Source organism: Bos indicus, chromosome 10 (assembly GCF_029378745.1).
Source record: "Bos indicus isolate NIAB-ARS_2022 breed Sahiwal x Tharparkar chromosome 10, NIAB-ARS_B.indTharparkar_mat_pri_1.0, whole genome shotgun sequence".
Taxonomy (NCBI): Eukaryota; Metazoa; Chordata; class Mammalia; order Artiodactyla; family Bovidae; genus Bos; species Bos indicus.
The window spans coordinates 71,946,920-71,971,239 of record NC_091769.1 but is presented as its reverse complement, the minus strand read 5'-3'; the positions used below and the strand labels follow the sequence as shown (position 1 = coordinate 71,971,239).

General features: G+C 38.8%; 1 protein-coding gene across 2 annotated transcripts in view; it reads right to left on the bottom strand.

The window, feature by feature from the left end:
* The window catches only part of LRRC9 (leucine rich repeat containing 9), a 121,731-nt gene extending 97,845 nt beyond the window's left edge, over nt 1-23,886 (bottom strand). The window contains exons 1-7 of one of the 2 annotated variants that reach the window (XM_070797686.1): nt 23,341-23,886; nt 13,560-13,640; nt 13,091-13,309; nt 11,897-12,037; nt 10,557-10,620; nt 10,209-10,279; nt 5,264-5,446 (exon numbers count right to left, since the gene is read on the bottom strand). In XM_070797686.1, the coding sequence (XP_070653787.1) occupies nt 5,264-5,446; nt 10,209-10,279; nt 10,557-10,620; nt 11,897-12,037; nt 13,091-13,309; nt 13,560-13,607 (726 nt within the window). In that variant the 5' untranslated portion in view covers nt 13,608-13,640; nt 23,341-23,886. The remainder of the gene's footprint in view (nt 1-5,263; nt 5,447-10,208; nt 10,280-10,556; nt 10,621-11,896; nt 12,038-13,090; nt 13,310-13,559; nt 13,641-23,340) is intronic. The other variant, XM_019969005.2, reaches the window with a different exon arrangement.
* Between the last annotated feature and the right edge of the window lie 434 nt (nt 23,887-24,320).

Below are 24,320 nucleotides of genomic sequence, written 5' to 3'. Positions count from 1 at the left end.
GTCTCTCAGTCATATCCAACTCCTTGTGACCCCATGGACTGCAGCCTACCAGGCTCCTCCATCCATGGAATTTTCCAGGCAAGAGTACCGGAGTGGGGTGCCATTGCCATAGAAAACCCTAAAGATAGTATCAGAAAATTAGTAGAGCTAATCAGTGAATTTAGCAAAGTTGCAGGATACAAAATCAATACACAGAAATCACTTGCATTTCTATATACTAACAATGAAAAATTAGAAAGAGAAATTAAGGAATCAATCCCATTCACCACTGCAACAAAAAGAATTAAATATCTAGGAATAAATTTCCCTAAGGAGAGAAAACAACTCAATACAGAAAATTTTAAGACACTGATGAAAGAAATCAAAGATGACATAAACAGATGGGAGTGATATTCCATGTTCCTGTGTAGGAAGAATCAATATTGTGAAAATGACTATACTACCAAATGCAATCTACAGATTCAATGCAATCCCTATCAAATTACCAACGGCATTTTTCACAGAACTACATAAAAAATTTTCAAAATTCAAATGGAAACACAAAAGACCCCGAATAGCCAAAGAAGTCTTGAGAAAGAAGAATGAAGCTGGAGGAATCAACCTTCTTGACTTCAGATTATACTACAAAGCTACAGTCATCAAGACAGTATGGTACTGGCACAAAAACAGAAATATAGACCAATGAAACAGATAGAAAGCCCAGAAATAAACCCATGCACCTGTGGGTACCTTATTTTTGACAAAGGAGGCAAGAATATACAATGGTGCAAAGACAGCCTCTTCAATAAATGGTGCTGGGAAAACTGGACAGCTACATGTAAAAGAATGATATTAGAACACTTCCTAACACCATACACAAAGATAAACTCAAAATGGATTAATGACCTAAAGGTAAGGCCAGAAACTATAAAACTCTTAGAGGAAAACATAGGCAGAACACTCAATGACCTAAATCAAAGCAAGATCTTCCATGACCCACCTCCTAGAATAATGGAAATAAAAACAAAAGTAAACAAGTGGGACCTGATTAATTGTAAAAGCTTTTGCACAGCAAAGGAAACTATAAGCAAGACAACGCTCAGAATGGGAGAAAATGACAGCAAATAAAACAACTGACAAAGGATAAATTTCTAAAATATACAAGCAGCTCATACAACTCAATACCAGAAAAACAAACAACCCAATCAAAAAGTGGGAAAAAAGACCTAAACAGACATTTCGCCGAAGAATACATACAGATGGCTAACAAACACATGAAAAGACAGATGCTCAACATCGCTCATTTTTAGAGAAATGCAATTCAAAACTACAGTGAGATATCTCCTCAAACCAGTCAGAATGGCCATCATCAAAAAGTCTACAAACAATAAATGCGGAAGAGGGTGTGGAGAAAAGGGGACACTCTTGCCCTGTTGGTGGGAATGTAAACTGATATAGCCACTACAGAAGACAGTATGGAGATGCCTTTAAAAATTAGGAATAAAACCACCATATGACTCAGCAATCCCACTCCTAGGCATATACCCTGAGGAAACCAAAATTGAAAAAGACACATGTATCCCATTGTTCACTGCAGCACTATTTACAATAGCTAGAACATGGAAGCAACCTAGATGTCTATTGACAGATGAATGGATAAAGTTGTGGTATATATACACAATGGAATACTACTCAGCCATAAAAAGGAACACATTTGAGTCTGTTCTGATGAGGTGGATGAACACAGAACCTATTATACAGAATGAAGTGACTCAGAAAAAGAAAGATAAATATTGTATTCTAACACATATATACGGAATCTAGAAGAATGATACTGAAGAACTTATTTACAGGGCAGCAATGGGCAAACAGACATAGAGAATAGACTTATGGACATGGGGGGAGGGGAGGAGAGGGTGAGATGAATGAAAAGAGTAACATGGAAACTTACAAATAGATAGCCAATGGGAATTTGCTATATGGTTCAGGAAACTCTTTAACAGGGGCTCTGTATCAACCTAGAGGGGTGGGATGGAGAGGGAGATAGGAGGGAGGCTCCAAAAGGAGGGGAAATATATATACCTATGGCCGATTCATGTTGAAGTTTGACAGAAAACAACAAAATTCTATAAAGCAATTATCCTTCAATTAAAAAATAAATTAAAAAAAAATTTAAAAATACAAAAAAGAAATACATAAAGTAAATGGTGCTTATGAGTTATACTAGTAAAAAGAACTAGCTGAGAAGAAAATAAACAAATCAGGTCATATTATTAATATATATTATTAATAATATTATTAGTATAATATGACCTGGTTTTAACTATTTACCTGAAATAATGAAGAGATTTCTTTTTATCAGGAAATCTGTACTCAAATAAGTTGGAAGGCTTGTATACTGTTATCTGATTTACTTAGTAGAGAGTAGATAGTCAAGATCCCAACAGAACTATTTGGCATAAAAGATGGAATGGAAACAAATATATGAATGCTGAAAAAGCAAAATAATTCCCTTTCCCACACATGCTATGAAATTCTGAAACTGAAATCATTAAATCCTTGTGCAAAATACAAGGCATTCATAAAATTGGAGCATTTAAGAGTGGGGAAAGCTGTTTTGGGTGATGATTAGCAGATAAAAATTCCTGACCAAGAAGAGCTTGTTTCTTGGGTGCCACTAAGGAAAAAAAAAAAAAAAATCATTAACTAAGGAAAGGGCAAATGGTGCTTTTTTTTTTTTTTTTTTTGCCTACAAGTAGCAAGTAAAGTCAGGACCTACCTACCCAAGTGACACACCTACCCTACCTTCCCATCCACAACCATGCCCTTGGTGATTCATCCAGTCCTCAGCTTGGTACTATCCTTCTGCTTTCAATTCTCATATTTATATCTTCAACCTAGGCGACTCTATTAAATAGACTCATATCTATCTCAGATGTTCAAAAGATTATTCAAACCTTCTGTGCTTAAAATTAGACTGTGATTCTTCCTTCTAAATGTATTCCTCCCATACTCTTCCTTATCTCATCAAATAGCAGCTCCTTTTCCTTCAGTTGCTTGGGCCAGTTCCTTGGAATTATTCTCTACTTTGTTCTTCTACACTTCAAATTCAATCTATCAGCAAATCCAGATGGGTCCCACCTTCTAACTACTACCACAATTTGATTACTTTTTACTACCTCCACTATAGCGTCCTGTATCAAACCATCAACATCTCTCATCCAAGTTTCTGGAACCTAACTGGTCTCTCTGCTTTCACCTTTCCCCTCAAATCCTCTATTCTTAATTTATTATCCAAAAAAAGATCCCTTTGCTTCTCTGGTGGCTCAGGCAGTAAAGAATCTGTCTGTAGTGTGGGAGACCAGGGTTTGATCCCTAGGTTGGGATGATCACCTGCAGAAAGGAATGGCTACCCACTCCAGTATTCTTGTCTGGAGAATTTCATGGCGGGCTACAGTCCATGAGGTCACAGAGTCGGACATGACTGAGTGATTAACACTTTAAAACATAAGGCATCTTGTTTCACCTCCTCTCAAAGTTTTCCAGTGGCCTCATATCACTGAAAGTAAAAGCCAAAGTTCTTACACCATTCTTCAGTCTCACATGGTTTGCCCCCCACTCCCCGACCCCGCCACTCCTGTATTCATCTCTTTCTCTCCTCTTTATTTCCTCAGCTCCAGCCAGACTAGCCTCCTTGTTGTTCTTAAAATATGAGAGGCATGCTCCTGCTTAAGGTCTTTGTTCTTGCTGATCCCTGAAGAGCTTGCCCCATTACTTCCTCAGTTCTCTGCTCAAATGTTGCCTAAATAAATAATTTCCAAACAATTCTTACAAAAAAGGCAATAACCCTTCCTCTGCGCCTACCAACAATCTTGTTTCCTTCACTGTGTTGTTCTCCATAGCATTTATCACCATCTGACATACTAGTTTTTTACTCATTTAGTCCTTATTATCTGTCTTCTCTCACTAGAATGTAAACTCCATTTGGAAGCAGGGGTTTTATCTATTTTGGTCATTTTATTTCTAGTGCCTTGAACTGTGTCTCAATGTCTAATAGGCATTAAATATTTGTTAGATAAATTAATCAGACAAGTAGTTTAATGAAGCGCATTCACCCTGCTCACCTTTTAGAAAGTGTGTGATTAAAAAACACAGAGACGATAATGGAAATTTCAAAAATATGGTGTCACTGTGAAGTTTTGTAATTATTTTTGACTTAACACTGTTAGAGAAAACATTCCTACCTGACCCTCTAATGACTCTGAACCTCTGCTAGTAGACAATAACTATCTAGCTCTTTGCTCAATATTACAAGACAGCTTACTTCTTAGATTGGGATGGGAGAGAGGATAATCTCAGTTTTGAAAAGAAGAGAGGAAAGAAGGGAACTTGACAATAAATCCTCAGGCTAACAAGAGAAGAGAAACAAGATAAATGGGTAAAGACATTCTTCATCTGTGTTGAGATAATGGATGAACCACAAGGAAAGGATGGAAGGGCTTTATGTGGGGGCATCCACATGCTTGGCACATTCTAGATACTCATAAACTGTTTATTGAATGGTTAACTAAATGAACAAATGGGACTCAATGGACTGGAAGGAGAAGTAGAAATATAATGTGGAAAGAATATTAATAAACATGGTAAATTCCTATGAACTCTATTCTCAAATTACAAAACTTTAGTACCATGTCAAAGTAGCCCCTTTACTGAGAGATTCACCATCAGTGACAGCCCAGGAAAAGCTCTCTTCAAGATTTTGGTCATCTTCAAGATTTTGGACATCTTCAAGATTTTGGCAGTGCGAGTGGATCCACTTATACTTACACTTATACTTACAGAGAACCCCAAACCATCTTTAATTAGATTAAAATCTACCTAATCCTAGCATACTACAATCAACCATGGGTATTTTCTAATTTTGATATATAATATTCCAAATAAGAAAAAGTTACTTGTTTCATTTCTACTTTGTTTAGGTTTTATTAATTTTCATATATTCTTAGCACTGATGATAATTTTTCAGATTTTCTTCTTTAAGCTTTATATAAATTATAAATATTTTTCTATTATTTTACCTTCCAGTATTGTCATCAAAATTGAGGTTCTAGTACTAATATTATTATTATTTATATGCATTTATGTGAAATATCCAGCTCACTGGGCAAAAGTAGAATTGGTGACAACACTGACAAAATACTACTACCTACCACATGTTGACATAGCCAGAAAGAGGCAGTTAATTAAACTTAAGTCACAGATACCTGATTAGGGACACACTTACATCTGCCAGTTCCTTGATCTGCTTTGGTGACACATCAAACGTATCGAGTCTTTGAAGGCACGGCAAATGATATAACACATGTGTGGAATAATTACACAGCAGACAAACTGGATTGGTTTTATACTGAGGATCATTCAGACATAAATCCTTTAAGTGATGTAGCCTGGTTAAGTTAGTAAGGTCCTAGAACAGTAATAAATTAATTAATTTCAACTGTCCATTTCTAAAAAAGGCATTTGAATTCTTAAGATCACCCATAATTTAATTAATGCATTTTAATTATGTACCTTAATATGTGGAAGGGATTTAGATGAACAAATGTTATTCTCTAGTGAAAAAGATGTTAAATACTTGAAAAATGGATCAATACTTAAACAGCAGACTCTGTTTCCATGCATTTTAAATGTAAAAGGCCAAAGAGTATTTACTGAATCATGTATTCCACATGAAATCTTGGAGCCCATTTATTCCTTCAGACCCCATTCCCTCTTTGCACACAGCCCCTTTGCCAACAAGTGCCCAGCAGTAACAAGGGTGCAGGTCTCCTACAAGCTTCATCAAACTCCCCACACCAACCACCACTCACTCTTTTCCTTAGCCTCCAGGTCTGCTATTATCACCAAAGACTTATGGCACCTCTGTTCTATCATAATTACCACTGATATCCTGAGTTTTAGGTTTTCTTTTGGTTTGAGGTTTTTTGTTTCTATAAATTCCATTTCTGCCTATTAAAGCCAACTGACATCTAGCTTTCTCCTAAGGCCCTCATTTTCCTCACAGACTCTGGAAGGGTAAGGGTTGTTAATGTAATTACATCTTTTACCTTGAAATTAAAATCATATGGAATACATACATGATTTAGTAAATACTCTTTGGCCTTTTACATTTAAAATGCATGGAAACAGAGTCTGCTGTTTAAGTATTGATCCATTTTTCAAGTATTTAGCATCTTTTTCACTAGAGAATAACATTTATTCATCTAAATCACTTCAACATATTACTTTCCACCAATCTCTAAGACATCCTCACATCTTTCTCAATAATAATATTACTAGGGGGGCCTGGGGTAGGAGGGTACGATGGTAGAGTGGACTTGATGGAATGCAATGCTAGTTAGGAGACTCAGAATCAGAATTAAAGGAAATCCAAGGCAAGAATCAGGAGGTTCTAAATTAGAAGATAAAGTACAAATGGAATCAGGAAGCAAGTAATGAAGTCAGGCTGCCAGAATCACCAGTAAGGAGGAGGTGGACATGTGTGTCCCGGCTATCTATGGACAAGTGAGAACTTGGCTCCCTGGCTGGACCTGAGGCTATGGCTGGGCCCACAGCCCAGGAGTGGCACTAAGCAGTGTTTCTCTAGAAAGGAGACTGCTGGATAGACTTGTGCAGAGAATTATTTGGTCAAATTCTGCAGGGCAAGGAAGGTAAACCACTGATAGTTCTGAAGTATGAAGATACTGTTTTCTGGGTGGCTGGTTTGCATCTGACCATGAGTCTAAGCTATGATGGGTGTGAACTTTGAAGTCTTACACAGGAATCCTCCACCCACACTCTAAAGTTAGATGACACTGGAGTCTATGAAAGCACAACATCTCACTGAAAATTAGTGGGATGGTACCTGGTACAGATGGAAAGGGCACACAAATTTTTTCATCACCACCAAGATAGTATCTTTTTAGGGTGACTGGAAAGGTTAGACATAAAAATTCAGAATAGTAGTATTTCAGGAACATTCCTAGAATGAGAATAGTAAAAGTTGCTGTGAGTTATGCTCAATGTTTTTTTGAGAAGTAGCCGCCATTATCGCAGAGAGCCTTTTTAATTTTATGCCATACAGTGAATCTTCACAATAGTCCTATTTAATCCCATTCTTTTGGTGAGGAGAGTGAAATAGGTTAACATTATAACAGTGAGACAAATAATAAAATAGCCTATCTATTGAGTGATGTTCAGTCTTTATTCTAAGAATGTTATTTTATTATGTCACTTCAGCGTCACGTTACCATTGTACTGCGCTGCCCCTGGTTTGTGGCAGGGCTAGAAATGACAGGTCTTCCTGGCTGTGCAGCCTCTGCTCTTCGCCACAAGGCTGCCATGGCAGGCCAGGGTGAGATAAGCTACCATATGGCTCCTTGGCAGGGTGATACCTCATCCTCCCAGCATTCTGCACTTATCTTCTTCAGCCTCAACTCATACTCTCTCCCTCGTTCTGCTCCAGACAGAGGATTTCTAGTTTTTTAAATTTTCCACCGTCTTTCCACCACCTAGGTCCTACACACCTTTGCCTGGAATGTTCTTTCCTTAGGTAACTCCTGTTCATGTCTCATTTGTTAGCTTAAATATTACCTACTGAGCAAAACACTGAGCATAACTCACAGCAACTTTTACTATTCTCATCCTAGGAATGTTCCTGAAATACTATTCTGAATTTTTATATCTAACCTTTCCAGTCACCCTAAAAAGATACTATCTTGGTGGTGATGAAAAAATTTGTGTGCCCTTTTCCATCTGTACCAGGTACCATCCCACTAATTTTCAGTGAGATGTTGTGCTTTCATAGACTCCAGCGTCATCTAACTTTAGGTAATATTTAAGGTAACAAATGAGTGTAGGTAATACTTAAGTGTAGGTAATATTTAAGTGTATACATATACACATTTTGAATATATGTTTCAAAGCTCCCTCTGATCTCTGTTGCTGCTGTTACTACAAATAAACCCCTTGATTTCCTACCTCCACTTCTTTCTGCATGCGGTTCTTCTCATCTTTGGAATGCCTACTTCCAACTATGTTGTAGAAGATTCTCCCTATATTGCCTGTTGAAGTTCTGTCAGCCCTTCAATGTTCACATCAAATATTTCCTCTTTAATTTTACCAATAAAATTAAACTTTATTTAAATTTCTTTTAAGGTGCTTATAACATTCTGCCTCATGGTAAAGAATCTGCCTGCAATGCAGGAGACCTGGGTTCAATCCCTGGGTTGGGAGGATGCCCTGGAGAAAAGCATGGCAACCCACTCCAGTATTCTTGCCTGGAGAATTCCTGGACAGAACCTTGTGGGCTATAGTCCATGCGGTGGTAAAGAGTCAGACACAGCTGAGTGACTTTCACTTCAAACATTCTGCCTCATTCTATAGCTTTTTGGTGTTCTATAATCTGTTTTGAGGAAAAGAATGCCTACTTTAATATCAATCAATTCAGAATTATTTAAGTGGTAAATCTGCCCACCTTTCTTTAGTATTACCCTAGAGGAAGTGTTTGAATATGTACTTCATTCTGACACTGTCAAAATTATGAATGCTATATATTTTTACCCACACTATATGCCATAAACATTGTCTTATTTGTTTTTTTCTCTCTCATTTATGTACCTCACAAATGTTTACTGAGGCTTATTACAAGTCAAATACTGCTTTAAGTATTGTGCATAGAGCAGTGAATAAAACAGGTGAGTTCCCGTACTCATGGAGCTTGTATTCTAGTAAGCTTTCTGGATAAGTTCCAACAGGAAAAATAGAACAGGAGAAAAATGATGGGAATGCTTCCAGTTGGAAGAGGGTAGTAGGGGATTGTTGCTATTTTATTTCAATTAGGCAAGAAAGGCATAGCTAAGAACATAACATTTGAATAAAGTCTGAAAAGAAATGAGATGAGCTATGAGGATATATGTGAGCACGCTGTGCACTTAGTCGCTCAATCGTGTCCAACTCTTGCAACCCGATAGACGGTAGCCTGCCAGGCTCCTCTGTCAATGGGATTCTTCAGGCAAGAATATCAGAGTGGGTTGCCATTTCCTCCTCCAGGGGATCTTCCCAACCCAGGGATCGAACCCAGGTCTCTTGCATTGCAGTCAGACTCTACCAACTGAGCTACGAGGGAAGCCCATGAAGATATATGGGGGAAGAATATTCCAGCAAGTGCAAAGGCTCTAAGGTGACTGTCTTAGATATATTTAAGGAATAGTGAAGAGACCAGAGAGGCTAGAATGATGTAAACAAAGGGGACAGTGATAGAAGCTGTAGTCAGAGAGACAGTGGGGAAACGATTATATAGAATCTGATGGGCCATTGTAAGAATTGGCTTTTACTCTGAAAGAGATGAGAAACCAAGGACGGGTTTTTGAGCAGAAGTGATTTGATCTGACGTATATTTAAAGGGGCAGGATGCTATGTAAAGAACAGACTGAGTATAGTGAAGGGTAAACACAGGGAGAACTGTTAGGAGGGTTTTTTTTCAGTAATGCAAGAAAGAGAAGATGGTGTCTTGAATCAGGCTAACAGTGATACAGGCGGTTAAAAAATGGTCAGACTCGACATATCCTGAAGGTAGAGCCAACAGAATTTGCTGATGCACTGGATATGGGGCATGGAATAACTAAGGATTTTGGCTTAAGTTATCAGAAGAATAGAGATGCCTTTTAGAGAAATGGAGAAGGCTGCAGGAGATGAAGGTCTGGCAAAGGGAAACTCAGTTTGAGTTAGGATAGGAGATGTCTATCATATTTTTAGGCAAAATAGAGATACCAATTTAGGAGTAATTAGTGGATAAACGTATTTCAAGTTGTAAGATGATTAGAGTGATTAGAGAATGAATGCAGATAGAAATGAGAAAAGATCTTGGACTAACTTGGGACAATCCATTTTTTAGGTGCTAGAAGAGAATGAAAAGCCAGAAAACTGAAGAGGTATAGCCAGAAAGATGGGAGAAAAACTAAGAGAAAGTGGTATCCTAAAAACCAACTGAATAGTTATTTTTTTTGGTTTTAATAGTGTCAGATCATTAGGGCCAATTTATCAGATGATGTGAAAATTTGTGGAAGTATTCGGTAGCCCAAAACAATTAAATTATTCTTTAAGAGGGGAATATTTAGTCTATTTTCTTCAATAAGATGGCTCATGATTCAGATTGATAAATAAAAATAAATTATTCCACTTAAACATACCTTGAAAGAACATATTTGGTTACCAGAAAGGTTTAATCTTTCTAGTTGTTCATTGGGATCAAGACATCGACCTTTAATTTAAAAAAACAAGATGAGAAAAAAATTAAATTTCTTATTTTACCTCCTATTCGTATCTTGCCATGTTTCTGAGTTGTATATGACCATCTTTTCCTAACAGTAACATTGCACAACTAGTAACCACTGATCAATGGGTAACTATAGATTTAGAAATACTTTGTAAAGACATCATACAAAAAGTCTAAAAGAAAGAAACCTAAGACTGTACTTTTTATACAAACAAAAAATTATTGTAACATTATCTCATATTTCAAATGAAACTGTACATACCAATGCTGCTTATTAGATTTCCAGCAAGGTTGAGATCACTTAAATTCTTCAAAGTTTGCAAGCCCTAAAAAATTTAGGCAACATATAATTTAGAAGAAATCATTAAAATCTATGTTTATAAGTCATCTGAGCAAGCTGGTTAGCTCTCCTGGTGTTTCAAGCACCAGGTGCTGTTTACTTTACAAGCTTAGAACTCAGTGCAGCCTACCTTGTTTTCTGGAATCTGGAGAGAATTACTGAAGGAGAAGGGAACAGGGAGCAGAGTAGGGAAGAAAAGAAGAAGAGGAGGAAAAAGAATACATACAGAACAAGTTATATATAAAACTTCTCCAAACCTCCTTTTTATTTTTAACCCTCAAAGAAGAAATAACATCTTACCTCCCAGACATGGTAGAAGAAATAAAGAAAATTATGTATATGAGGTTCTCTCTATGTTATAATATGCTATATATGCATTAGTTCTCAACAATAATTAAACTAGTCATGAATATTTCTTGGACACTGGTTAAGCTCTACAGGAGTCAGTCAGTTCAGTCACTCCGTCGTGTCTAACTCTTTGCGACCCCATGAATCGCAGCACGTCAGGCCTCCCTGTCCATCACCAACTCCCGGAGTCTACTCAAATTCATGTCCATTGAGTCGGTGATGCCATCCAGCCATCTCATCCTCTGTCGTCCCCTTCTCCTCCAGCCCCCAATCCCTCCCATCATCAGGGTCTTTTCCAATGAGTCAACTCTTAACATGAGGTGGCCAAAGTATTGGAGTTTCAGCTTTAGCATCAGTCCTTCCAATGAACACCCAGGACTGATCTCCTTTAGGATGGACTGGTTGGACCTCCTTGCAGTCCAAGGGACTCTCAAGAGTCTTCTCCAACGCCACAGTTCACAAGCATCAATTCTTCAGCACTCAGCTTTCTTCACAGTCCAACTCTCACATCCATATATGATTACTGGAAAAACCATAGCCTTGACTAGAGGGACCTTTGTTGGCAAAGTAATGTCTCAGCTTTTGAATATGCTATCTAGGTTGGTCATAACTTTCCTTCCAAGGAGTAAGCGTCTTTTAATTTCATGGCTGCAGTCACCAACTGCAGTGATTTTGGAGCCCCCAAAAATAAAGTCAGCCACCGTTTCCACTGTTTCCCATCTATTTCCCATGAAGTGATGGAACCAGATACCACGATCTTAGTTTTCTGAATGTTTAGCTTTAAGCCAACTTTTTCACTCTCCTCTTTCACTTTCATCAAGAGGCTTTTTAGTTTCTCGTCACTTTCTGCCATAAGGGTGGTGTTGTCTGCATATATGACTGACTTTAAATATAAATCACTGAAATTATCTTACCTCAATATATTTAATTGCATTGTGGTTCAGCCAAAGAACCTCCAATCTGGATAATTTCTCTAAATTTTCTATTTTAGAAATTTTATTATAATATAAGTATAGCTTTTCTAAACTTCTGCATTCTTGAAGACCTCCAATTTTCTGTAAAAAAAAAAAAGAGGAGACTGAACATTTATATTTTATTAATCCTTTCAATAAGGTACATTTTAAGTACATTTTCCTTTAAAAATCACATTTTCAAAATAGACTGCAAAATCAATACCCAGAAAAATGAACTGAAATTAAAAAATCATATAATTGCTCTACTTAAATACAACTATTTTCAATTTTCATATTCTCTGCTGCTGCTGCTAAGTCGCTTCAGTCGTGTCTGACTCTGTGCGACCCCACAGACGGCAGCCCACCAGGTTCCCCCGTCCCTGGGATTCTCCAGGCAAGAACACTGGAGTGGGTTGCCATTTCCTTCTCCAATACATGAAAGTGAAAAATGAAAGGGAAGTCGCTCAGTTGTGTCCGAAGTTTTAATCAATTTGATACCTATTTTATATGGTTATAATCATAATAACTAGACAATTTTGAGGGATTTTTTTAAAGTCATCTAAAAAAATGTTTTTATAATCTTTCAAATTATAGTATTTACAAAATATTTCATGTTTATAATAATTTTCTTAGAAATAATCTTATATGATTATTTGTTTCAAAATTTTAACTATTATAAATAATATTACAACAAATAAATTTATGTATAGAGTTTTCTGCTTTTAATTACTTCTCTAGGATAAAATCTTAGAGTAGGGATTTCTGAGTCAAAAAGTATATACTTATCTCTGGCTCTTGATTTATTTTGCAATATGGCTTTTCAATACAGATGTTATAATTTTCACACAAGCAATAGTGTTAAAATAAACCAGTTTTATTACAAAGCAATACTGGGTATTAGTTGATCTGATTTGATTATTAAAAAGTAGAATGTGTCTATTTTTTCAATTATTTCTATTTTATCCTTTGTATACATCTATTTTTATATTTTGCCCATTTAAATGTTTCTTTTGTTTTACTGGGTAAAGGGTTTAATTCATCATGTATGAATTTATCTGTTTTGATCCATACCTCAAGCATATACTTCAATGAATTATTTAACGAAGCCAAATAATTTAGTACAAATACTTCATGTAAGGTTATGTTTAGGCTTACCTCTATGCAGCATTCAGCAATCCAAAGTTCTTTAAGCTGTAAACAAGTTTCTAGTCCTGAAATTTCTTTTATATCTTGAGCAACAATTGTGAGACTTGTTAAATTAGGAAATAATGACAATCCAACTATACGAGGATACCCTGAGAAAAACATTTCCAGTTTTGAAGTATCTGATCCTTCTTGTCCAATCATCTCATAAGACAAACCATTGCATAAACACTGTTTTCAAAAAAGAAATTGGGTTATTACCTTTTTAAGATAATAAATTATTTTTGATATTAGAAATTATAAACTGTTTTACTGATGACATTTTGACTCACAAGAAGAAAAGCTGTACCGCATACATGGTTTTTCTCTACTTCCAAAGATCATAGAAGAAATCTTTAGATAAACTCCAGAGAGAAGTGTAAAAATGTTTCAATTAGTATTCTTACAAATGTAGTTGAAAAGAAATCTGGTTTTGACTCACCAGTTCTTTAATTATGTCGTGTTGGTTTATGTTTTCACATTCAATCATCTTCCATTAAAAATAAAGGTTATAACAATATATCTATTAAGAAAAAGGAAAAGTTGAAGTAAGTACCAGAATCATGCCATATTATTAAAGGGACCTTAACATTACTTAGGTGGACTTACTCATCTGTGACTTAACATTTTCCAACAGTACATTACCAAGAATGTCTGGACCCTAAGACAGTCCATTCCATCTCTGAAATTTTCTCTTGGAAAGTTATTTTTTTATTCTGAATTTAATTGTCTCTCCATAACTCCTCCCCATTCACTGCCATTTTACCTCCTGCTGAAACAAGCATAATTTTTCTTCCACATTATGAGCCTTTAATACTTGAAGAACATAATCAGCTCTCATCTATACCTTTATCTTGCCCCAAGTTCATGACTTTTAGTTCTCTTACTAAAAAGATTCTTGTTTTTCTTCCTTGAATCAGTTCCAGTTCATTCTTTCTATTATGTTGTAATGTCCCAAACTGAATACAGTTTTCTAAGTATAGTTAGCAAAGAAAAGAATCCTCAGGGCTTAGTAACATACCAGAGGCATGGCAATAAATGTTTATCAAAATGAACTAGTCAACTTCTTAATGGTATGAAATACTAAATAACTACATAGCTTCAATAAAATGTAGGCTACTGTTTCATTAATTTTTATATATTCATTATATTGTTCCAGATATATACTATTTAGAAAAATATAGGAATCTGGTCTTAATATGTTGTTGTTCAGTCACTCAGATTTGTTTGACTCTTTGTGATCCCATGGACTGCAGGACACCAGGCTTCCCTGTCCTTCACTATCATCCGGAGTTTGCTCAAACTCATGTCCATTGAGTCGGTGATACCATCCAACCTCTCATCCTCTGTTGCTCCCTTCTCCTCATGCCCTCAGTATTTCCCAGCATCAGGGTCTTTTCCAATGAGTCGGCTCTTTGCATCAGGTGGCCAAAGTTATTGGAGTTTCAGCTTCAGCATCAGTCCTTCCAATGAATATTCACAACTGATTTCCTTTAGGTTTGACTGGTTTGATCTCCTTGCTGTCCAAGGGACTCTCAAGAGTCTTCTCCAGCACCACAGTTCGAAAGCATCAATTCTTCAGTGTTCAGCTTTCTTAATGGTCCAACTCTCACATCCATACATGACTACTGGAAAAACCACAGCTTTGACTAGATGGATGGATCTTTGTCGGCAAAGTGCTGTCTCTGCCTTTTAATACACTGTCTAGGTTTGTCATAGCTTTTCTTCCAAGGAGCAAGCATCTTTTAATTTCATGGCTGCAGTAATTGTCCACAGTGATTTTGGAGCCCAAGAAAATAAAACCTGTCACTGTTTCCATTGTTTCCCCATTTGTTTGCCATGAAGTGATAGAACCATATGCCATGATCTTAGTTTTCTGATTGTTGAGTTTTAAGCCAGCTATTTCACTCTCCTCTTTCACCTTCATCAAGAAGCTCTTTAGTTCGTCTTCACTTTCTGCCAATAGGGTGGTGTCATCTGCATATCTGAGGTTATTGATATTTCTCCCAGCAATCTTGATTCCAGCTTGAGTTTAATCCAACCTGGCATTTCTCATGATGTACTCTGCATATAAGTTAAATAAGCAGAGTGACAATATACAGCCTTGACACACTCCTTTCCCAATTTTGAATCAATTCATTGTTCCATGTCTGGTTCTCACTGTTGCCTCTTGACTTGCATACAGGTTTCTCAGAAGGCAGGTAAGGTAGTCTAGTATTCCCATCTCTTGAAGAATTTTCCAGTTTGTTGTGATCCACACAATCAAAGACTTCAATGTAGCCAATGAAGCAGAAATAGGTTTTTTTGGAATTCCTTGCTTTCTGTATGATCTAACGGATGTTGGCAATTTGATTTCTGGTTCCCCTGCCCTTTTTAAATCCAGCTTGTTCATCTGGAAGTTCTCAGTTCATGTATTGCTAAATCCTAACTTGAAGGATTTTGAGCATTACCTTGCTACCATGTGGAAAACTGGTAGGATGTGAAGTCAGAGAAGTACTGTGGGGTGGATTTCTTCTTGAATAAGATGTAAAGCTATATGAGGATTTTGAATGAAAGAATAACACAAGCTGTCTTGGGTTTTGAAAAGGATTGCCCTAGCTACTGTGTTGAAAATAGACTGCAGGGGTTGATGGGAGAAGCAAGGAGATCAGTCAAGGAGCAGTTGTAATAAGGTGAGAAAGGGTGGCGGCTGGAACTGGGTGGTGGTAGTGAAGACGGTGAGCAGTAGTTAGATGCTAGATCTATGATGAAAGTAATATTGACCATTCCTTCCCTGCTTCCAATTGGCAGCTGTCTCTTTACACTATTCTTGGATAATCCCCAAATATTACAGCATAGGAGTGGGCAGACAAGGGAGCGTGCAGCAAAGAACTACCTGAAGGAGTTTAGATACTCCATCAGAGGCCCATATAGAGATGCAGACTGCAGTCTTTCCTCCTAGGTTTACTTGGATGGCATCCCAAGTAAAGGAGGGCCCCTACATTCTGGTTTAATGTCTGTGAGCACCAAAGGAAAAGCCTGTCTGCCCACCACCACACAAGGGACAAAGCCTGCCTTTAGCACCCCCAGAGTCACCAAACAGTGATCCAAGTTTTCTAGCCTATAGTCTATGCCCAAGATATCTATTAGAGAAGACATTAACTGCTCCCTTCATTATTCACTAAATTATTATACGTAGCTGAGTCTAATTTTGGACTTTCTAATCTGTGCTTTCCGTTAGCTCTATTTATTCCTACAGTATTATCCTGTGTTAATAATTATGATTTATATTGTAAATTTCTACCTCATTTCTTTTTTTTTGAAATTTCCTGGTTACTCTTTCATATTTATTTTTCCAAGTAATATTTATTATTATTTTGCATTTAGTTTTAAAAATTCACTTGGGACTCTGACTGAGATTAGATTGTAAATAATTTAGGGAGAACTTCCACCTTTCCAGTATTGAATCTTCCTTTAGAACAAGATATAACTAACTCTCCATTTATTCAAGAAGACTATTTTTTCTTTCTTTTTTCAAACTTTTTATTTTATGTTGAAGTATAGTTGATTACAAATGTTATGATAGTTTCAGTTGTAAAGCAAAGCGATTCAGTTATACATATACATGAATCTATTCTTTCTCAAAGACTACTTTTTCTTCAGAGAGAAATATTCATATTTGCGATATCAACCTTTCTCTCACTTCACCTTAACTTCTCTTCACCAGTGCCCTCACTTAAGAAAAACCTTGTTGTAATTCAGTAGTTAATTAGTGAAACAAATTTAACTTAAAACCCTCAAATTATATAATTTTTATAGCCACATCTGAATTACGTGATTATGCATAATTAATAATACATAATTATGGACCTTCCTGGCATTTACAAACCTCCTATGTTTTCTCCAAACTCAAGTAGTCCCAAGGCTTCCAACCTCTGATTCCATCTAGAGGTGAGTGTCCTGATGCCCAGCTTGTACTTGCTCTCCTGCACCTGGGAAACCTCTTTTTAGGACCTGTCCATCTAAGAAACTGCAGGTCTGCTCGAGTTTCTCCAGGGAGCCAGGAGCCACCATCTATAGCTTTCATCCTTCAAATCTCAAACCTTGGATTGATCCAGTCACCTCTGATCTCTGCTCTGGAGTGCTCCTCAAAGATTTCACTTGACTGGTTGGTCATGTGAGTTGAAATCACTATGAATGCAATGAGTTGAATCCAACAACAGATATCTTATATTTTCCTCTTCAACTTCCTCTCCTAAGGAGTAGGACTAGAGATACAGACCTGAGATTCACAATATCTGGACTATTTTAAACTTTCACCACTCACCTCAAGTTCTCTCTCTCACTCAGTAGATGATCTTGTTCCTATTTTCACAGAGAACAGTGATGCCATGATGCCATGAGATAGACACTTCTTAAATGCCCATACCTCTTAAAATATATAGCTGACCCTTGAGTAACACAGGTTTGAACCACACAGGCCCACTTATATGCAGATATTTTCCCACAGTAAATACTACAGTACTACACGGTTCATCATGCGAAATGCTGGACTGGATGAAGCACAAGCTGGAATCAAGATTGCAGGAGAAATATCAATGACCTCAGATATGCAAATGACACCACCCATATGACAGAAAGCTAAAAGGAACTAAGAGCCTCTTGATGAAAGTGAAATAGGAAGGTGAAAAAGTAGGCTTAAAACTCAACATTCAGAAAACTAGGATCATGGCATCTGGTCCCATCACTTCATGGCAAACAGATGGGGAAACAATGGAAACAGTGACGGACTTTATATTCTTGGGCTCCAAAAATCACTGCAGATGGTGACTGCAGCCATGAAATTAAAAGATGCTTGCTTCCTGGAAGAAAAGCTATGACAAATCTAAACTTAAAAAGCAGAGGCATTACTTTACTGACAAAGGTCCATCTAGTCAAACGTATGGCTTTTCCAGTAGTCATGTATGCTTATGAGAGTTGGACCATTACAAAAGCTAAGTGCTGAAGAATTGATGCTTTTGAACTGTGGTGTTGGAGAAGACACTTGAGAGTCCCTTGGACTGCAAGGAGATCGAAGCAGTCCATCCTAAAGGAAATCAGTTCTGAATATTCATTAGAAGGACTGATGCTGAAGCTGAAGCTCCAATACTTTGGCCACCTGATGTGAAGAACTGATCCACTGGAAAAGACCCTGATGCTGGGAAAGACTGAAGGCAAGAGGAAAAGGGAACGACAGAGGATGAGATGGTTGGATGGCATCACCGACTCGATGGCCATGAATTTAAGCAAGCTCCAAGAGTTAGTGATGGACAGGGAAGCCTGGTGTGCTGCAGTCTGTGGGGTCACAAAGAGTCGGACACGACTGAGCAACTGAAAAGACTGACTGACGTGGTCCATGCCTTCCTGAATTTGAGGATAAGGAGAAACAAAGGATAAGCTGGCTGACTATGAGTTATATGTGGATTGTTCAAGAGTCAACTGTGTTTATTTCCTTTTCTGACCCATCTAAGAAAAAATATTCTTTCTCCTGTCCCAAATGAATCCCTTTTCCTGTGTACTCATCCCATTCTCTTCAGACTCGTCAGAATATTGATCTGCCAAATTTTTCTTCTTTTCATTTATCCCCATCTTTCCTTCTCTAGGGTCTCTTTTCTCTTCATACACAAATATTAGGTCATTACTAAAAAAAAAAAAAATTCTCCTATCCTGTATTCAATATTAGCTGATTTTAGATCCCTTTACAAAAAACTTTTAGATATAAGTCATTAGCACCATATTTGGAGAAGGAAATGGCAACCCACTCCAGTGTTCTTTCCTGGAGAATCCCATGGATGGAGAAGCCTGGTAGGCTGCAGTCCATGGGGTCGCACAGAGTCAGACACGACTGAGGCGACTTAGCAGCAGCAGCAGCAGCACCATATTAGAGCATTAGCAAACATAGGGAGTAATTAGCAACACTTCAGTACCTCTATTCAGTTCTCAATTTACTGCTGTCTCAGTGGGGATACTTCAGGCAACTGCATCTTCTTTTTCCAGGTCAACACTGGTTTAATGCCAAAGACACTGGACAAGTTTTAGCTTTTAACTTAATTTGACTCTGAGATGAAATCTGATGATGCTGATGACTCTAAGTTTTCTTCTTTGGTTTGACTTTTTCTCCTTGACTTTTCTCTACTTGTTATTTAATGCCTAATTTTCTGATTAATAGTCTCCTTCTTGGTGAAAAATTACTAATTTTTATCTTGCTTTCTTTCTGTGCAATAACCCAACTACCCACATGGAAAGCTCCATCAGAATGTGTCTCAAACTCAGTATGTTCAAAACTGAATCATTATATTTTCCAGCCAACCTGCTTCTCCGAATGCATATTTTCTCTCGGTAAATAATATCATTGTTCTAATTATTCAAGTAAGAAGCCTGGAACTGATGCTTAATCACTCTTTCATTCTTCCCCCCACTTTTGCTCACTTATTAAATCATTTCGCATATATGTACCCTTGAAATACACCTGCTAAATGTCTGTCAAGTTTCTTTGTTCCTCCCCTCTATCCAATTGCTTCTGCCTTGGTTCAGGTTTTCATTACTTCAACTTAACTGAAGTTTTCCCTATAGTCTCACTTCCTGCCAATCGATCCACCACACTTCCATGACGCGAATTACTCCATCATGTCTGACTCTTTGTGACTCCATGGACTGTAGCCTGCCAGGCTCCCCTGTCCATGGGATTCTCCAGGCAAGAATACTGGAGTGGGTTGCCATTATCCTTCTCCAGGTGATCTTCCCAACCCAGAAATCGAACCCACATCTCCTGTGTCTCCTGAATTGCATGCAGATTCTTTACCACTGAGACACCTGGGAAACCAGCAACCTCCCAAAATGGAAATTTGCTCATACTACTCCCCTTGCTCTACACATGGACATCACCAGATGGTCAACACTGAAATCAGACTGATTATATTCTTTGCAGCCAAAGATGGAGAAGCTCTATACAGTCAGCAAAAACAAGACCGGGAGAGCTGACTGTGGCTCGGATCATGAACTCTTTATTGCCAAATACAGACTGAAATTGAAGACAGTGGAGAAAACCACTAGATCATTCAGGTATGACCTAAATCAAATCCCTTATGACTATACAGTGGAAGTGAGAAATAGATTTAAGGGACTAGATCTGATAGAGTGCCTGATGAACTATGGATGGAGGTTCATGACATTGTACAGGAAACAGGAATCAAGACCATTCCCAAGAAAAAGAAATGCAAAAAAGCATAATTGCTGTCTGGGGAGGCCTTACAAATAGCTGTGAAAAGAAGAGAAGTGAAAAGCAAAGGAGAAAAGGAAAGATATACCCATTTGAATGCAGAATTCCAAAGAATAGCAAGAAGAGATAAGAAAGCTTTCCTCAGCGATCAATGCAAAGAAATAGAGGAAAACAATAGAATGGGAAGATCTCTTCAAGAAAATTAGAAATACAAAAGGAACATTTCATGCAAAGATGGGCTCAATAAAGGACAGAAATGGTAGGGACCTAACAGAAGCAGAAGATATTAAGAAGAGGTGGAAGAATACACAGAACTGTAAAAAAAAAGATCTTCACGACCAAGATAATCACGATGGTGTGATCACTGACCTAGAGCCAGACATCCTGGAATGTGAAGTCAAGTGGGCCTTAGGAAGCATCACTACGAACAAAGCTAGTGGAGGTGATGGCATTCCAGTTGAGCTATTTCAAATCCTGAAAGACGATGCTGTGAAAGTGCTGCACTCAATATGCCAGCAAATCTGGAAAACACATCAATGGCCATAGGACTGGAAAAGGTCAGTTTTCATTCCAATCCCAAAGAAAGGCAATGCCAAAGAATGCTCAAACTACCACACAATTGCACTCATCTCACATTCTAGTAAAGTAATGCTCAAAATTCTCCAAGCCAGGCTTCAGCAATACATGAACCGTGAACTTCCAGATGTTCAAGCTGGTTTTAGAAGAGGCAGAGGAACCAGAGATCAAATTGCCAACATCCACTGAATCATCAAAAAAGCAAGAGAGTTCCAGAAAAACATCTATTTCTGCTTTATTGACTATGCCAAAGCCTTTGACTGTGTGGATCACAATAAACTGTGGAAAATTTTGAAAGAGATGGGAATACCAGACCACCTGACCTGCCTCTTGAGAAACCTGTATGCAGGTCAGAAAGCAACAGTAAGAACTGGACATGGAACAACAGACTGGTTCCAAATAGGAAAAGGAGTATGTCAAGGCTGCATATTGTCACCCTGCTTATTTAACTTACATGCAGAGCAATGCTGGGCTGGAGGAAGCACAAGCTGGAATCAAGATTGCCGGGAGAAATATCAATAACCTCAGATATGTAGATGACACCACCCTATGGCAGAAAGTGAAGAACTAAAGAGGCTCTTGATGAAAGTGAAAGAGGAGAGTGAAAAAGCTGGCTTAAAGCTCAACATTCAGAAAACTAAGATCATGGCATCTGGTCCCACCACTTCATGGCAAATAGATGGGGAAACAGTGGAAACAGTGGCTGACTTTATTTTTCTGGGCTCCAAAATCACTGCAGATAGTGATTGCAGCCATGAAATTAAAAGACACTTACTCCTTGGAAGGAAAGTTATGACTAACCTAGACAGCATATTCAAAAGCAGAGACATTACTTTGTCAACAAAGGTCTGTCTAGTCAAGGCTATGGTTTTTCCAGTGGTCATGTATGGATGTGAGAGTTGGACTATAAAGAAAGCTGAGTGCAGAAGAATTGATGCTTTTGAACTATGATGTTGGAGAAGACTCTTGAGAGTCCCTTGGACTGCAAGGAGATCCAACCAGTCCATCCTAAAGGAAATCAGTCCTGGGTGTTCATTGAAAGGACTGATGTTGAAGCTGAAACTCTAATACTTTAGCCACCTGATGCAAAGAGCTGACTCATTTTAAAAGACTCTGATGCCGGGAAAGATTGAGGGCAGGAGGAGAAGGGGACGACAGAGGATGAGATGGTTGGATGGCATCACCGACTTGATGGACATGGGTTTGGGTTGGCTCCAGGAGTTGGTTATGGACAGGGAGGCCTGGCATGCTGCAGTTCATGGGGTCTAAGAGTCAGACACAACTGAGTGACTAAGCTGAACTCCCCTTGCAAGGTATTCATGGTGTCCAAACTCTTAACTCCTGCCTACCTTTCAAGCTCATCAACTAAAAATTCCTGACAGCATCCCAGGCTCTGGCCACAACTATATTTCTCTGAATGACATGGGATATTTCTATACTTCGGCATATGCTGTTTCCCCTCCCTAACTTTCCCTTGACTTTATGGCATACTCCATATGCCTTTAAAAATTTAAATCAAGGGTCTTCTGTGTGAAGACTTTAATTCTGTCAGTATTATAATCATTCTCCTGCTCATAATTCCAATAAAGGCCAGAATATGGCACATATACAACACCTGTCCTCTGTACTGTGATACTTCCAGGTCTTTGTTCCTTACCAGGTTACATCACTGAGGGCAGGAACAATGACCCTATCACAGTGCCTGACACATGCTTGGTATTTGATAACAATTTATTGGATGGTTTGAATTAGTTGTCATGCCACAGGGTCCTATATGCTATAACTTAAAGAAATATTGGGTTGGCTAAAAAGTTTATTTGGGTTTTCCACAAGATGATACCAAAAGCATTTGGCCAACCCAATACCTTAAGTTTTACATGACTGGTCAGAGTAGAACAATAATTAGAGTTCAAAGGACCATGTTTCTGTCTGCCATGAGAGCTGGGGAGAGTGTCATTGTGAAAAAATCAAATTTCTTTTCTACAAACTAGAAGGCCTGTATGGTCAAATTGTTTCCTGCCTTGGGTATAAAGGGATCAGAATCCATCCATTATTACTGATGCACCAAACAAATGCCCTTCCAGTTCTAGGTGAGCGGTATCAAGGGTGTCCAAGGAGCACTTCGTTCTCTCAGTAAAGGCTGCACGGATGGCTGTGTGCCACCTTCCCTCTCCGTTTCCTCTTCAGCTTTGCCCCGGTAAACCTGACGGCCTCAGATAAAGTCACGTCACTGTCTCTCATTATTATCATCATCTCCACTGCACCATTACAAGGGTCTTTTGACCTCAACGTTGCTTTTCTCTTGTCTTCCTCCGGGTGTGGCCAGAGAGAGAGGCGAGGGGAGCAAAGACTCCTGGGCCTTGCCTAGAGGTGAGGTACTCCCAAAGGCCACCAGGTTATAGTCACTCACCTTATCCCAGAGACAGGATGGATTCCGGAGCAGTTGGAGACAGAGTAGAGTCCACTCCCGCCTCTTAATCCTGGTCCTGCAGCAGCAGGCTGGACACCCTCCCTTTCCTGGGGCCTGGTGTGTACACAACTGCCCGCTGCGGTTACCTAGGAAACCTGCTCTCCGCCTCCCGCGACCTCCGGGTGGGGAAGGGGTGAGAGGGGCGGGGAAAGCGGTGGCTGACCCGTTTCTGGATCACGTGGCGGCAAGCTACAACCAATCAGCAGAGGTAGGGGTCCATCCGGAAGCCCCCGCTGGTGCTCCTGGGAAATGGTGGGGAGGAGCGCCCGTCTCCGCGGGTCTTTTAGACTCTGCATGTGTCTTTTCACCCGCCTTCGCCAGATCACAGGCCCGCATGGGAAGCAACGACTTACAGCGGGGACCTAGTCGTTGCCTCTTCCAGTCCCGGCTGTTTCCCACTGAAAATCTTTGATCTTCGGGGTCTGGAAGCCCGGAGCCTCGCTGAACCTGAACCCCAAAGCGTGATGCTGTGATGTCACAAGGCGGCCAGACACCCGTATCAGGCCCTGATATCCCCACGCGCCCCTCGGTCCAAACGCCGGCGACCGCCGCTCTCCAGGAATGTACCTGACCGCAGCCGGAAGCCGCTGAGCGCAGAGCAAGCAGAATCGAAGGACAGCGCAGGCCAATCTAATGCCCTAGAGACCTCCAGAGAAGACCTGGACCCTCCAACGGTCTTCTTGTCGTTCGCCGACAGGCTTTTGAGAGTCGTTTAAGCACTCCAAAGTATACTGGTGGCCAAACTTTTACAAAATAAAGTAAAATTTAAAGAGGGAATGAGGAACTTTTAAGAGTGGGCTGAGAAATGAACTTAGGCAATCAAAGTAACTGCTGATCTCATTTCATTCTCTAGATAGGCGCTGTTCCACATGTTAGCCATTTAGCTACAGCCGCGTGAAAGGTGGCTTGTCGGAACTGAG